Here is a 15,716-nt window from a genome sequence, read left to right as displayed (position 1 = left end):
AGCTTTGATATATTAAAGTTTACACTGTTCAATTTTATATAATTTTTTTATGAAATTTAAATGCCTACATCTTAAGAAAATGTTTGAGTGTGGTGCCTTATAATAGGCCTACCTTTAATTAATAATTAATAAACATTATATATCGCTTACACAGTATTACCCATTTATAGCCTAAAAGCAGCAGCACACGGATTACACATTGTTATAGAAAGTAGTTGACTTACAATATGATTATACTGTATAATCAGTGTAATGAGAGGCAGTGTTATGATGAAGGGGCTGAGCGCATGCGTACTGAACGACAGAGTGTTGCACGCTATCGGGGACGGCCCGTAACTAAACAGCACCGCATATCTGGCAACCCACAGCAGCAACGTCCAGCCCTCGCCTTTGGATTTGACAGCGGGATTGCCTTCTGCCAGTACAATATCAACATTGGGAAGGACGCAGTCTGAATACCGTGAGTATAGCTTTGATAAAACCCTATAAATTATCGTATTTGTCTGAAAAATTAATAATAACACTAAATAGGCGTTCTGGCCTCTATTGTCTGCCTGTGTGAATCACGCGTGTCTGGTGTCGGTTCAGAGATTGTTGCTTATGTACTGCGGGGACTGCAGAGGGGGCCGATTACATTGCAACTGTCGCAATAAAATGGGTCATTTGTTCAGAGGACATATGTCTTGCCTGTCAAGGCACATTTCAGTGCACTATTTTATATAGAGGAAAACGCAGAATTCATGAGCGCTCGTCAAATTGCCTTGAAGACAAAAAAAGACTTAATATCAGCCATGAACAGAGCGCGCGGGCCTGTTAGTTAATTAACATATTTCAGATATAATTTGCTGCCATTTAAAAACAACCGTGCGACAAATCCATTTAATAAATATATTAAATAAATACGACTATTTTTTAGATAAATAAGATAATGTGCCAAATAGTAAAATGCGCACGAGACTACCTGACTGATGGATCAATGTACTTTTGTGCATGTGATGGTAAAACAAGCGAATATAGCTGTCAGATATTATCACATTTCTTTATACTGTGTTTATAAGGTCAGCCCTCCAATATACCTTTAATTTATACAACTTCTAAACTTTATTTGGAAAATGGCCAATATCAATAATACTACCCAAAAAATAAAAAGTGTCTCTCTTTGCAAACGTCACAATACGCACGTGTTCTCTGCAAGCCAAACATTTGGGTAGTGACATGTACTTCATCTTAAACTATTCCTGTGTAATTACAGTACACAATTTTTATGAACTTCTTTAAAATTGAGAGACTACATGTAACATTTGTAATGTTATTTTATTTATTTGTCACACCACAGGAATATTTAGGGTGATTCTCATGAAACCTGTTAAGAAAATGTCTTGGTCCTATTGAACTCCAGAAATCTTTTTTTTTACATTGTGACATTATTTTTTATGACAATTACATACTTAATTGAACCCCTATTTCTCATTAACATAATGCGGAAAAAAAGATGGTCATTATGATTTTCTCACCGCAATGTGAAAAAATATATATCTTATTTAAATTGTAAAATAATTAAACATCATACACTGAAAAAATAAACTTTCATTGACACAAAAACCATAACATATTAAAATAAGCATACAACCATAACATACATAAAATAAATAGCTTCTACTTAGAAACATACATATTTATGACATTTTAGCTTTTCTTAATTTGCATTAATGTTGACAACACAAAATATTAATTATAAGGTGAACTTAGAGTGATACAAAAAGTAAACTAATAATTATGAGTTCCTTGAACTTCTTTGACTTAACAATCCATACAATTAAGATTTTATATACTACTGACTCAAACAATCAAGTACAGAACTGATGTTTTGAAGAATACCCATGTGCCCTTACGCTTGAATAATTTAAGTATGTTTGTTTTGACAAAAGGAACTTATTGGGTAATTTAATAAGTTGTTATATATACATATATGTGAAAAATGTAAAATAAATTTGAATCAAATTGAACTATACACACACACACACATACTGGTGGCCAAAAGTTTGGAATAATGTAAAGATTTAGCTCTTATGGAAGTAGTTTGGTACTTTTATTCACCAAAGTGTCATTCAGCTGGTTACAATGTATAGTCAGGACATTAATAACATGAAACATTACTATTACAATTTGAAAACAATGTTCATAACTTCTTAAACTACATCAAAGAGTTCTCATCAAAAAATCCTCCATATGCAGTAATGACAGCTTTGCAGATCCTTGGCATTCTAGCTGTCAGTTTGTAAAGATACTCAGATGACATTTCACCCCACACTTCCTGTAGTGTCTGTGTTCCCTAATGTCTTTGTTCACTCTAAACTTTTCTTTTTGTTTTCTGTTTCAAATGTGGCTTTTCTTTGCAATTCTTCCCGTAAGGCCTGCAGCCCTGAGTCTTCTCTTTACTGTTGTACATGAAACTGGTGTTGAGCAGGTAGAATTCAATGAAGCTGTCAGCTGAGGACATGTGAGGTGTCTATTTCTCAAACTAGAGAGTCTGATGTACTTATCCTCTTGTTTAGGTGTACATCTGATCTTCCACATCTCTTTCTGTCCTTGTTAGAGCCAGTTGTCCTCTGTCTTTGTTATTTTTTTAGTCTTCTGCCCTGTTTTTTATTCATTGCAGTTTTACTTCCTTGGTAATGCCTTTCATTTTACATGGTTTTGAGGTCATCATTGAAAACAATTGGAATAGTACAAATAAAACATCTGGATGATTTTATACAGTAATAAGAATTTTGCAGTGAAATTTGCTTAAGTGTCCTGAAAGTAATGTCACAGTACAAAAACGTCTTAAGGGTTCTCAGTGTAGGCTTAATTTTCTTGATGTAAAATATAATTATATATTTTTTGACCAAGCTATTTTTTGACAGGATTTGTGAGACTACAAAACTACAAAAACTAGTGAACTACAAAACCGTGATTAAAATGGTATGCACATATTTTAACCTGAAATCTTAAGGTTGGAAAATAAAGTTATTTGTCAACTACCCATTTACAAATGTGATTTCTATCAAGCTGCCTCTGAGCTGGATGGACCAGATGTGTGTGGTTGGTTAGCAACCTTTCTGAGACACTTTAATCCAGCAGGATTTATTTAGAAGGATTGAAATTTAAACAAGTGTGATTACAGTTTTATCTTTGCAATGATGCAGTGACCACAGAAGAACAGAATATAATGTACATCTTATGTACAGAATGCACACACTCAAACAGAGCTTTTACTGCCCTGTAATTACTAAAAGAGTGCTGGTGTCTTTGTATTTTTATTCTTTCTCTTTGTAGGAGATGGCAGTGAATGTATACTCCACATCAGTAACAATTGAGAACCTGAGCCGACATGACATGTTGGCATGGGTTAATGACTCCCTTCAGCTCACCTGCACCAAAATAGAACAATTATGTTCAGGTGAGACTTACCAACTTTTTCTCAAATGTAACTCGACCCAAATATCCCAGAGTCTGTTCATCTATTCATGATATAACATTGCTGTTACTTCAACACAACAAAGAAACAAAAGTATTAAAAAAAAGAAGAAAAAAAAAAAAAACCCTGACCAGACAGAAAAGGGTTATATTGAATTCACTTGTTGCCTTTGATCATTTTGAGATAACATGTTCAACTTTTTTTTTACTCTTTCAGTGTTATCACTCAAACAAAACGATTTACTTTGCACTCTTAGAACACTGATAAAATGAATCCATGTCATTCATGCATCTTGATCAAAGACTCTTTTGACCAATGTTTGCTTTTGCTGTTTGTCTTCAGGGGCGGCTTATTGTCAGTTCATGGACATGTTGTTCCCAGGGTGTATTCTTTTAAAGAAAGTGAAATTTCAAGCAAAACTGGAACATGAATTTATACACAACTTCAAAGTACTCCAGGCAGCTTTCAAGAGAATGAACGTTGACAAAGTTAGTGTGTCCATGGATTTTGCACATTCTATGCAGATCATTTTCTCTTAACCAAGTTAACTTTACTATTATGTAAATTAGTGTACTGTATAAGTATATCTAATTTTAAGTATAAAGAAAGTTTTAGTTTATTTATTAAAGGGATAGTTTACCCAAACATGAAATTAAATTCTCTCATCATTTACTCACCCTCATGCCATTCCAGATGTGTGACTTTTTTTTTCTTCTGCCAAACAAAAACGAATATTTTTAGAAGAATATGTCAGCTCTGTAGGTCCATACAATGCAAGTGAATGGGTATCAAATTTTTAAGCTCCAAAATGCACTTAATGGCAGCATAAAAGTAATCCATACCACTCCAGTGGTTAAATCCATGTGTTCAGTAGTGATATGATGTGGGTGAGAAACAGATCAACATTTAAGTTCTTTTTTACTCTAAATGCCCACTTTCACCAGCCCTCCTAAGCGCTTGCTTCTCTCCTAAGAGTTCTTCATATTTTCTTTTTGGCTATTCTCATTCTTTGTGCATATCGCCACCCAATAGGGGCAACTTAAATGTTGATCTGTTTCTCACCAACGCTTATCATATCACTTCTGAAGGCATGGATTTAACCACTGCAGTTGTATGGATTAATTTTATGCTGCCTTTATGTACTTTTTGGAGCTGTTTTGGTCACCATTCACTTGAATTGACCTTCAGATTTGTTTCTAAAAATCTTCATTTGTGTTCAGCAGAAGAAAGTAATTCATACACATCTAGGATGTCATGATGGTGAGTAAATCATTAGAGAATTTTCATTCTTGGGGAACTAATGTATGTCATTAGTGATGATGACAAATTATTGATATTGATTTGACTGAAATGAAGAATGTGTACATTTCAAAATTTGATAATCCTTAATGGTGAAGTGTGTAATTTCTGCACCACTAGTAGCTCCAAATTGAATATCAAAAATAAAGTTGTTTTTTTAATTCACACCATTGATCAAGCCAGGCACTGACATGTCAGACCTCTTAAACAAACAAAGCAATGTTTTGATAGTGCCATTCTAAACAACCTATGAATAGCTTACTAGTTGTCTCCAACCATTAAACTTAGTAAGTATTAGTAAGAGAAATGTATTTTACAATCAAAAATTGCAGCTCTGGGTTCTGTTGATGCAATTATTTTTGTTGATGTTGTTATCCAGATAATTCCTGTGGAAAAATTAGTCAAAGGAAAATTCCAGGACAACTTTGAATTCGTCCAGTGGTTTAAAAAATTCTTTGATGCCAACTATGATGGAAAAGAGTATGATCCTCTTCAAGCTAGACAGGGCCAAGATGTGGCACCTCCACCAAATCCAGGTGAACACTTTTCCCACAAACCAAAGAGAACTGGTTCCTCAGGTAACCTCATGATTCTGCTGGCCCTTTGCTGCATTGACTGCTGAGCTTGTGCACGGTCTTCGGAATAATTACTTCATGCCCGAGCTTTCAATAATGAGAAAACAATTAATTAAAATTTACGACAGCATTTAGGCCCATACAACTGTGTTACTGCATAAAATTATTTAAACTGTTTTCCTAATATCACTACTATCAAATACTTTTCCAAAATCAGTTCTTGAATTTCTTGCGCTCCTCAATGTTCTCTCATGTGCTGTTCTGCAAGGTTCATCGCTTGCTTAGTGTCACTTTGCACAGTCTTATTCATCCTTATATTCAAGTCCTTCAAATGGTGATTCTCATAAATCCTTTCAACAAAATGTCCTGGTCACTTTTAACCCTTTATATCTCTCAGATGTCAATAAGACATTCAGCAGATGTAAATCTGATCTTTTTCAGATGTTTAGAAGATGTTAATTAGATTGTGATGCTTTCTGGATGAAAAGATCTAAAACAGACAATTTGGAAATGTACGTGTGCTATCTGGGCATCTCCTCCTTTTTCATTATTGTAACGTGTCTGAACATTTTATTTGTAATATTCCCATTGTTTTTAATTATGATTCTCATTACTAAAACACACGTGTGTTACAGTATAAGATGCTGTTGATATTTATTTAAATAAAACTCTTATTACACATGAATATTTAAATTACAATCTAATAATATATAACATTGCGGTAATGGAAATATCATAATGACCATCTTTTTTGGTTGCTGTAATGAGAATTGGGGGTTAGTAGTGTGTTACTGTATTGAAAATACTGTCAAAATAAAAAAAAATCTTAATGGTCCTAAAAATGCTAAATATTATTTATGAGTTTATTTTTGTGTAAAATAGTGCCAGAATATTTGATTAAAAGGTTAATAAGAATCACCCAATTATTCTAATTATACAAATTATTATTTATTAGTCATTTTGAGCTGCACAGAACATGCTTTTCATTTTAAAAACCATGTGTGTTAGCATTGAGGCCATCTATACAGTGTACAGGTGAAACTCGAAAAATTTGAATATCGTGCAAAAGTTCATTAATTTCAGTAATTCAACTTAAAAGGTGAAACTAATATATTATATAGACTCATTACAAGCAAAGTAAGATATTTCAAGCCTTTATTTGATATAATTTTGATGATTATGGCTTACAGCTTATGAAAACCCCAAATTCAGAATCTCAGAAAATTAGAATATTACATGAAATCAATAAAAAAAGGATTTTAAATACAGAAATGTCGGCCCTCTGAAAAGTATAATCATGCATATGTACTCAGTACTTGGTTTGGGCCCCTTTTGCATTAATTACTGCCTCAATGCGGCGTGGCATGGATGCTATCAGCCTGTGGCACTGCTGAGGTGTTATGGAAGACCAAGATGCTTCAATAGCGGCCTTCAGCTCTTCTGCATTGTTTGGTCTCATGTCTCTCATCTTTCTCTTGGCAATGCCCCATAGATTCTCTATGGGGTTCAGGTCAAGCGAGTTTGCTGGCCAATCAAGCACAGTAATACCATGGTCATTGAACCAGGTTTTGGTACTTTTGGCAGTGTGGGCAGGTGCCAAGTCCTGCTGGAAAATGAAGTCAGCATCTCCATAAAGCTTGTCTGCTGAAGGAAGCATGAAGTGCTCTAAAATGTCCGGTAGGCGGCTGCGTTGACTCTGGACTTAATAAAGCACAGTGGACCAACACCAGCCGATGACATGGCTCCCCAAACCAACACAGACTGTGGAAACTTCACACTGGACTTCAAGCATCTTGGATTGTGTGCCTCTCCATTCTTCCTCCAGACTCTGGGACCTTGGTTTCCAAATGAGATGCAAAATTTGCTCTCATCAGAAAAGAGGACTTTGGACCACTGAGCAACAGACCAGTTCTTTTTTCTTTAGCCCAGGTAAGGCGTTTGACATTTGAAGCCCATGTCCAGGACCCGTCTGTGTGTGGTGGCTCTTGATGCAGTAACTCCAGCCTCAGTCCACTCCTTGTGAAGCTCCCCACACATTTGAATGGCCTTTTCCTGACAATCCTCTCCAGGCTACGGTCATCCCTGCTGCTTGTGATCCTTTTTCTTCCACACTTTTCCCTTCCACTTAACTTTCTATTAATGTGCTTTGATACAGCACTTTGAGAACATCCAACTTCTTTTGCAATTACCTTTTGAGGCTTTCCCTCCTTGTGGAGGGTGTCAATGATGGTTTTCTGCACAACTGTCAGGTCAGCAGTCTTCCCCATGATTGTGAATTCAACTGAACCAGACTGAGAGACCATTTAAAGGCTCAGGAACCCTTTGCAGGTGTTTAGCTGATTATAGATTGACACTTTGAGCCTACAATACTGAACCTTTTCACAATATTCAAATTTTCTGAGATTCTGAATTTGGGGTTTTCATAAGCTGTAAGCCATAATCATCAAAATTATATCAAATAAAGGCTTGAAATATCTTACTTTGCTTGTAATGAGTCTATATAATATATTCGTTTCACCTTTTAAGTTGAATTACTGAAATTAATGAACTTTTGCACGATATTCTAATTTTTCGAGTTTCACCTGTACATCTGTACATGTTAGTGTACTCAGATATATGCATTTCAAATTAATTCTTTCTTTTCTGGGAAACGGTGCAAAAATATTGATGATTCATCCTGCATTAGACAGATATTTGTCCAACCAAATGCTCTCTAGAATGAGAAAGTCTCTCCCCCGAATACCACCAGTAACATATTAGCAGGTAGCAAATAATGTTACATGCTGTGATTTTAACTAAAGCCTACTGGTTAGTTAAAAAAGGAGATTTTCCAACACAATAAAGAAAACTATACTCTTAAAGCTAATTCACAGGATCTTAAATTGCAAAAGAACTGGAAACAGACCCCCAGAGGGGTATAAAAGTGGCATCCTAATTTGCTGAGGATTGACTGCCTTTTATGATGTCATAGGGGTGGATTGCAAATGTGAACTCTATTTAGTACTAAAATGTCACACTTCCCTGACTTAATTATAAAGTGGATAACAAGCTTTTGAAGCAGTTAGAACACACTGGCTTAACCAATGTAATGGGGTAGCAAGCTACAGCTTACTGACGCTTTAGCTTTGTGTACCGTAATCCATTTAGAATCACTGATTTAGATTTTTTTTGTAATAGAAATGATCATGGTTAATGAAGTTAACCACTATAATTGCATGGATCAGTATTAGAAATATTACATTTACTGTAGTGAACAGCTATCCATTTATTGTCACTAAAAGTGGAACATTTACGTATTTCAGGGCCTCAGAGAACATCGCCAACAGTACCTAAAAACATGCCCACACCACAGAGGGTGACCACCACCATAAGGAAGAACCCCACACATGCCCGAAATGGGGGCAGTGACGCTGAAATCATGGAGCTTAATCAACAGGTAGAGTCCCCGGGAGGGTAAGGATGCCTTACTCTACCTTGGAATACTTTGGATGGGTGGTGTATAAGTTGGAATTTCTAGAAATTAAAAATTATGTAGATAGAAATGTATAGGTCGTTACTGTAGATTTATAGATTAAAATGTACTGTAGGGATCAAGACTAGTTCTTTTTCTGCTTTATTCTTCAGACAAGATATTATCTCCTATCCTTTCTGTACAGATAATCATATTTATTTACTATTCTGAAATAAATGTGGAAATAGATTGTTGATGTTATCACAATAAGCATATTGGGTCACATTTATTAATAAATGACTACAAGTGGGGGCCTGGGTAGCTCAGCGAGTATTGACGCTGACTACCACCCCTGGAGTTGCGAGTTCAAATCTAGGACATGCTGAGTGACTCCAGCCAGGTCTCCTAAGCAACCAAATTGGCCCAGTTGCTAGGGAGGGTAGAGTCACATGGGGTAACCTCCTCGTGGTTGCTATAATATGGTTCTCGCTCTCAGTGGGGCGCGTGGTGAGTTGTGCGTGGATGCCGCAGAGAATAGTGTGAAGGCTCCTCACGCGCTGTCTCTGTGGTAACATGCTCAACAAGCCACGTGATAAAATGTGCGCATTGACGGTCTCAGACGTGGAGGCAACTGAGATTTGTATTGAGGCGAGTCACTACGCCACCACGAGGACTTAAGAGCGCATTGGGAATTGGGCATTCCAAATTCGGGAGAAATAAATAAATGTCTACAAGTTGCATATTTATGTGTGCAGAAATAGTTCTCATGCAAAATTTCTGTTGTGTAAATATATTTTATATGTATAATGTGGTATTCCATGTTTTTAAGGGAGTTTGTGATTTTGCATACATTTGTTCTCAATTGGTTCGTAAATGTAGAATAAATTAAAGTGAGAACATAATGAAAAATATATTTTAAATATACTGTACATTCACATGATTAGTAAATGAGGCCCATTTACTTTTCTAATGAAGGCACTAACCATGTTGAGCAGTATGATTAGCAGTATCTTACCTTTTCTTGGTCTTTGTCCTTTGCTTTTTAAAGCTGATGGAGTTGAAGTTAACCGTAGATGGTCTGGAGAAGGAAAGAGATTTCTACTTCAGCAAACTTCGAGACATTGAACTAATCTGCCAAGAGCACGAGAATGAAAACAACCCCATTCTGACAAGGATAATTGACATTCTTTATGCCACAGAGGTACTGTCAGCAGCATGACCTTATTCATTCTCAACGCATTTGTATCAGTCGACTGGTATTTGGCCATATTTGGAAATAATCAGTATTGGCCAATAACCGCCATTGGTCGATAATAAAATTCAAAATCTGCCAATAGCCTTGTCAATGGATACTATTTATTTTTAAAAAAAATTATAAAATGTGTGAATTTTGAGTGGATATAGTGTGTGAGTTAATGGCACCTACACACTAGAGTTTACGCTGCATCATATACTGCGATTACATTGATTTCGTAATGCAAGAGTTTGCGAAAGTGACAGTCCATCATACGACCCAAAGTTGAGAACTTTTGCAGCAATGCATTCTGATGTAGAGGGTTCCAGTTGTACTTTCTTAAAAATCCAATTCGCTGTATACCCGCTCCGTTAGAGCTTTCACTAGTGTGTAGGTGCCCTACAGGGGGTCGCACACCGGACGTGTCATTTTCTATGAAGCTATGCACACCACCGCTACCTCTCTTCCCGTCTGTTGGCAAAGCCCAGCTAGGACTGCAAGGCTGCTCAAAATTCTGCAGCACCACAGAGCACAACTCGCTTAGTTTTCTATTAAATTCAACCCAAATCATTATTAAGACATAGATTATTTACTCTATCCATGACTGGATGATGTTATGTGTATATGTATCCTACAAAGATTCTACACAATGTATTCTCATCACAAGTATGTCTTTTTGTTGTTTGACAGCTCGAATGAAAACTTTTCAATGCTACATACAGAGAAATTGCCTTATAAACGTCGCCATTTCTAATCGTTCATTTTGCGCAGATACACCAGTTTCAAACACTAACCTGCAAACTCATCAACGTTACTTTATTAATTCTTAAAGGAGGGAAAACCATAGTACCTTTTGTGCATGTATGGTGACTAGATTCACAACGTTTGACTGCCACCTGCACCCGATCGGGCGTGTCCTATATACGATACATGTGCCTGGTCCTACCTGTGACGCTATGCTTCTCGTCCGGTGTGTGACCAGCTTTAAGTGTTTTTCAACAATTTTGTGTACATCTCATTCGCCATTTTTAAATTGTATTGTATTACCAGTCAGAAGTTTGAACATATCTACCTATTCTTTTTTATTTTTTATTATTATTATTTTAGAATAATAGTAAAGTCATCAAAACTATGAAATAACACAAATGGAAGAATGGGAATTATTAGTGACCAAGAAATGTCCTGAAACTATGTATCTTATACTTTAATTTAGCTTCTCAAAGCCACACTTTGTCCACATTATAGCTTTGCACACTCTGGGCATTCTCTCAAGCAATTTCATGAAGTGCCACCAAGGATGCTTTTTAAGCAACATTAAAGGAGTTCTGACGTATGTTGGGCACTCGTTGGCTTCTTTTCCTTCACTATCCTGTCCAACTCACTTATTACATTTTAGAAGTGTTATAAAGAATATTTTATAAAAATAGTTGTATTAAGACTTTAAAAGTTTTATTCATTTTAGATTTATAAACATCATGGTAATGCTGTGTTCCATTCAAGTTGGATGTGGAATATTCCTACTTTATATCTCCGATCTCCGACCATGAAGGTATTCCATTGCCAGATGCTCGCTAGAAACAAAACTGCGATGCTCCTGTTAGCTCAGCAGGGGTTCGACTGTAAACAGAGATGTCTCCTTGCAACCCAACTGATAAACAATACTGCAACGCTAGCATTTATGCTAATATACCATGTTTTATACATCTGTTTATAACAAATGCAGGCATTTGTTAAACAAGCTTTAATATCTTATAATGTAGGAACTTTGAGCCATTTATTGATACTACTTAATAAAAGTGAATGTTTATCACTTACTTTGTATGTCTCCCCGGGTGCCGACATGTTTGTGTGACATCACGCACCTGCATTTCGGCTAAATTGGAGTTGAAAATTTCCGCATGAGTTTCCCAGTTGGAATTCTGGCATCAAGTGGCGTTCCATTGCCCTTTTGCTAGTAGGAAGTTGGAAACTCCAACTTTCCGAGTTTAATGGAACACAGTATTAGATATTTATGGATTTACGTTTTATAGTTTTACAAAAACTAAATTGTCTTATCACCGATTCTTGAGATAAGTGACAAAACATGTTTTAAATGGATATATTTGTAGACAAAGTTTCAGTTAATGAAACGTAAGGAAACAGGTTTTTATAAAAACGCTTTTTCTGAAATTTGACATTTATTCACTTCATTACTTACCGAAATTAGAGTCAGCTCCATCAGACACACAAAAATCATGCTATATTAATTTGATTCATCCAACAAGACTGCAAGTCTTTAATTATCTAATAATGGGGTTCATTAAAAGTGTTAAGTGATTAAATGCATTCTATCATTTTTTTTTCTGTTTTCACACTATTCTGGCAGAGTTGACAAAATTGTATATGTTTCCATCTTAACCTTGTGTTGTACACTGGAGCCATTTGTTTTTTCCTCAGTTGAAGCTGCCTCTATTATCTAAACTTAAATGTCAAATTCTATCCCACAATTCTAACAGAAATTATCCTGATGGGAATGACGGAGATGACATGTTGAAGCTGTGACCACAGAGACTTTAACATTGTTTGTTTAAAATATAAAAATACAAAGCTTTCTAGACCACGTGTCCTACTGTTGCATCCACCATGAGCAGGAAGTAAGAAAGAGTTATAGCTGACCATGACGTTCTTTGATCTATTCAGGATAATGTTTTTTTAGGCAAAGTGAGGACACAACTTGGATAGACAGTTTTATATGGAAAATATAAAGATTATTTTATGTATTGTTTGATATCTTAAAGATCCCCACCTTTAATTTCATATTTATATTTATGGATTTGTTGCATTTTTAAACACTTTGTTTGGCGGTTTAACATTGTGACCGCTTACTGAGGACAGGTTCAGTTACACGTGTTTCCAGGTATAGAGCATGCATTTACAGGTGTATGCAAAAGTTTAGGCACCCCTGACAATTTCCATGATTTTCATTTATAAATAATTGGGTGTTTGGATCAGCAATTTCATTTTGATCTATCAAATAACTGAAGGACACAGTAATATTTAACATTAGTGAAATGAGGTTTATTGGATGAACAAAAAATGTATGCACCTGTCTAATTTCATTTTGATGTATATTGCACATTTTTTGTTCATCCAATAAACCTCATTTCACTAATGTTAAATATTACTGTGTCCTTCAGTTATTTGATAGATCAAAATGAAATTGCTGATCCAAACACCCAATTATTTATAAATGAAAATCATGGAAATTGTCAGGGGTGCCTAAACTTTTGCATACGCCTGTATTTTTAATTCTAATGTTTTTTATGTGTTTTTTTTTTAAATACAAGTAATGAATGCCCAGAGTATACACATTTCCTTTATATTTAATGTTTTCAGTATTTGTATTATTATACATTTCTTGATTTTTAACATAAAGAGTTTAACATACACACTTTTGTATGTAGGACCTGTCAGTGTTATGCCATTAAATTTTTTTTTTAAATAAATAAAATATATATATATATATATATATATATATATATATATATATATATATATATATATATATATAAATTTTATAAATGCACTTATTATTTGGCTACAAAACTAATGTTAAGCTTTTGTCTGTAGATAAAAGGTTTTTATGATAAACAAAAAGGAAAAAAAATAAAAATAAAAGTGGGTCCAAATGTTTCTACTGTTTGGTGTAAAAATATATTCATATATCATCCATTGGTCACTTCACTCTCAAGAGATAGTTTTCAGTATTGGCCATTAAAAAAGCATATTGTTGTACCACGTTTCTGCATGGAAGAGTAAAAACCAGCTGAAGTAACACCTATAATAATTTTTCATACAGGATGGCTTTGCACCACCAGACGATGATGAAATAGACGAGCAGGCCCACTTGGACCAGGACGAATACTGAGCATCCCCTTCTCTTCCTTATCATCATGACCCTCCAAGACTTCCTCACCCGCCACTTTGAATGACCCCCTTATGCACGCTGTTAATATCCCCTCAGTTTCCAACAAATCTGTGGACTCTTCATATTCTCTCTTTGTCTCAGCCTACGCTGGTTTATGCACTACATCAGTTTTAACAAACGCTCACTGTCCTCACCCTCATTCAGACAGTAGCACCAACCACGACACATCCCAGCCGTCTCAGCATGTTTTACATATCGACATTGAGAATGAACAAAATAAGGGTATCATTGATTGTGGGTAGCACAAGGGACTTGTAAATGTAAATATTGTGATGAGAAAGATGTTTTTGAAGAAAAACTTGTCGCCTGCAATGTAGTCATTTGTCATCCAATTTCATACACATTTTCTTTATGGTCTGTCTTGGCTTCATTTACAGTAGTATGTAATGCTCACTATCACACATTCACCTCTGTTTTTAGCCTCAGTTGCCCTCTCTCTCTGACTATTCACTTATAATGATTAAAACACTATAGGCACCATAAAGAACAATCCCAACAATATCAAATTCATGTATCTTTTATACCTACAAAGGTATTGATGTCAAGCTTGTCAGTGACAAACTAATCCGTTAAAACCTGCTATATTAATCTACCTAATTCTAAACTACACAGAGGACTTTTATACTTTTATAAGTTGGATGGGCCAGTGACAGAGGTAGAAATAAACAACAACATTAAAACATGAAAAAGGCATTAAAATGTGTTTAAAACACTGTAACTTAAAAAATGGCACAGGTTGTTTTGCTTATACCAAGGAAGCATGTGAATGTTATACATTGACAATTGATGAGCGATTGCAATTTTTTTTTCCTCCTTTTAATTGCAGTTCTGTTTTGCTTGATTGTGAAACGTCATTCTCAGACTGAAAAATAGAAACTCACCAAATGAATGAAAAGTGGTATTACCGTCATATCTAGCATTACATTCATGAAACCACTGAGCACGAAGGACAATACTCGTTACTGTGTTCATTTTATTTTATTGCAATCAGATAAGTTGTACTACTGATCAGATGATGTCATGTCGAATTGAACTGACGTTTGCTGCTAGTGTTGCTGCATTTGTGTGTTTTATTCTGTATTTATTTTGCTCAGCTATTAAATAGCATACGGGCTTGTGCATTCTTAACTGTAAATCATATCAGATTTGTAAAATGCCCTGATCAGATGAAACAGATGCTGAATACCAGAATCATTGGTTTTCAGAATGAATCTACTCTGTAGAGAACCTGAGTCATCTTATATTGTCTCAGTATGGCCATAATTGTGTTTGCCATTGTTTTGAGTAAATAAGCAATTGTGAAAAATAGATTTTGCCAATGAATTTAATAATACTGCATTTCAACCTTTTGAAAACAAAATCTTAAAGTAGCCTATTTAAAACAAAAAGCTGTCAATGATCTCTATAGGTCTCAAAAGGTTGAGATGTATGTGTTTATATTTGCATGATATGAGGGTTTTGTTTAAAACCATTATAGTAAAGAGGAAGGAATATTAACTAATTATATTTTTTTTCACTCCCACTCTTATGCAGAACCCCTAACTATATTTATTTCACACCAAGGTGAATCTCATGAAAATGGTCAAGATTTAAGTCCTTACAATGCAAGTCAACAGGGTCCAAAACTTTGAAGCTCATAAAGAACATAAATGCAACATAAAGGTAATCCATACAATTCCAGTGGTTTAATCTATGTCTTCAGATGCTATATAGTAGGTATGGGTGAGAAA

General features: G+C 35.2%; 1 protein-coding gene across 1 annotated transcript; it reads left to right on the top strand.

Annotated features, from left to right (window-relative positions):
* The first annotated feature begins 313 nt into the window (after positions 1–313).
* Positions 314–15,264, top strand: LOC127662790 (microtubule-associated protein RP/EB family member 3-like). Its single transcript, XM_052154130.1, has 7 exons — positions 314–460; positions 3,319–3,442; positions 3,803–3,948; positions 5,139–5,295; positions 8,637–8,770; positions 9,834–9,986; positions 13,858–15,264. The coding sequence occupies exons 2-7, from the start codon at positions 3,322–3,324 to the stop codon at positions 13,924–13,926; spliced, it is 780 nt and encodes a 259-aa protein (XP_052010090.1). The 5' UTR covers positions 314–460; positions 3,319–3,321; the 3' UTR covers positions 13,927–15,264.
* The last annotated feature ends 452 nt before the right edge of the window (positions 15,265–15,716 follow it).

The sequence above is a fragment of the Xyrauchen texanus genome, chromosome 22, assembly GCF_025860055.1.
Source record: "Xyrauchen texanus isolate HMW12.3.18 chromosome 22, RBS_HiC_50CHRs, whole genome shotgun sequence".
Classification (NCBI taxonomy): domain Eukaryota; kingdom Metazoa; phylum Chordata; class Actinopteri; order Cypriniformes; family Catostomidae; genus Xyrauchen; species Xyrauchen texanus.
This window is presented reverse-complemented; position numbering and strand designations above follow the sequence as displayed.

Bases quoted from the DNA above. Each gene is read 5' to 3' on its own strand.
- LOC127662790 (XM_052154130.1), top strand. From the start codon at position 3,322: ATGGCAGTGAATGTATACTCCACATCAGTAACAATTGAGAACCTGAGC. The intron at 3,949-5,138 runs GTTAGTGTGTCC...GTTGTTATCCAG, and splicing joins AGAGAATGAACGTTGACAAA to ATAATTCCTGTGGAAAAATT. The intron at 8,771-9,833 runs GTAGAGTCCCCG...TGCTTTTTAAAG, and splicing joins TCATGGAGCTTAATCAACAG to CTGATGGAGTTGAAGTTAAC.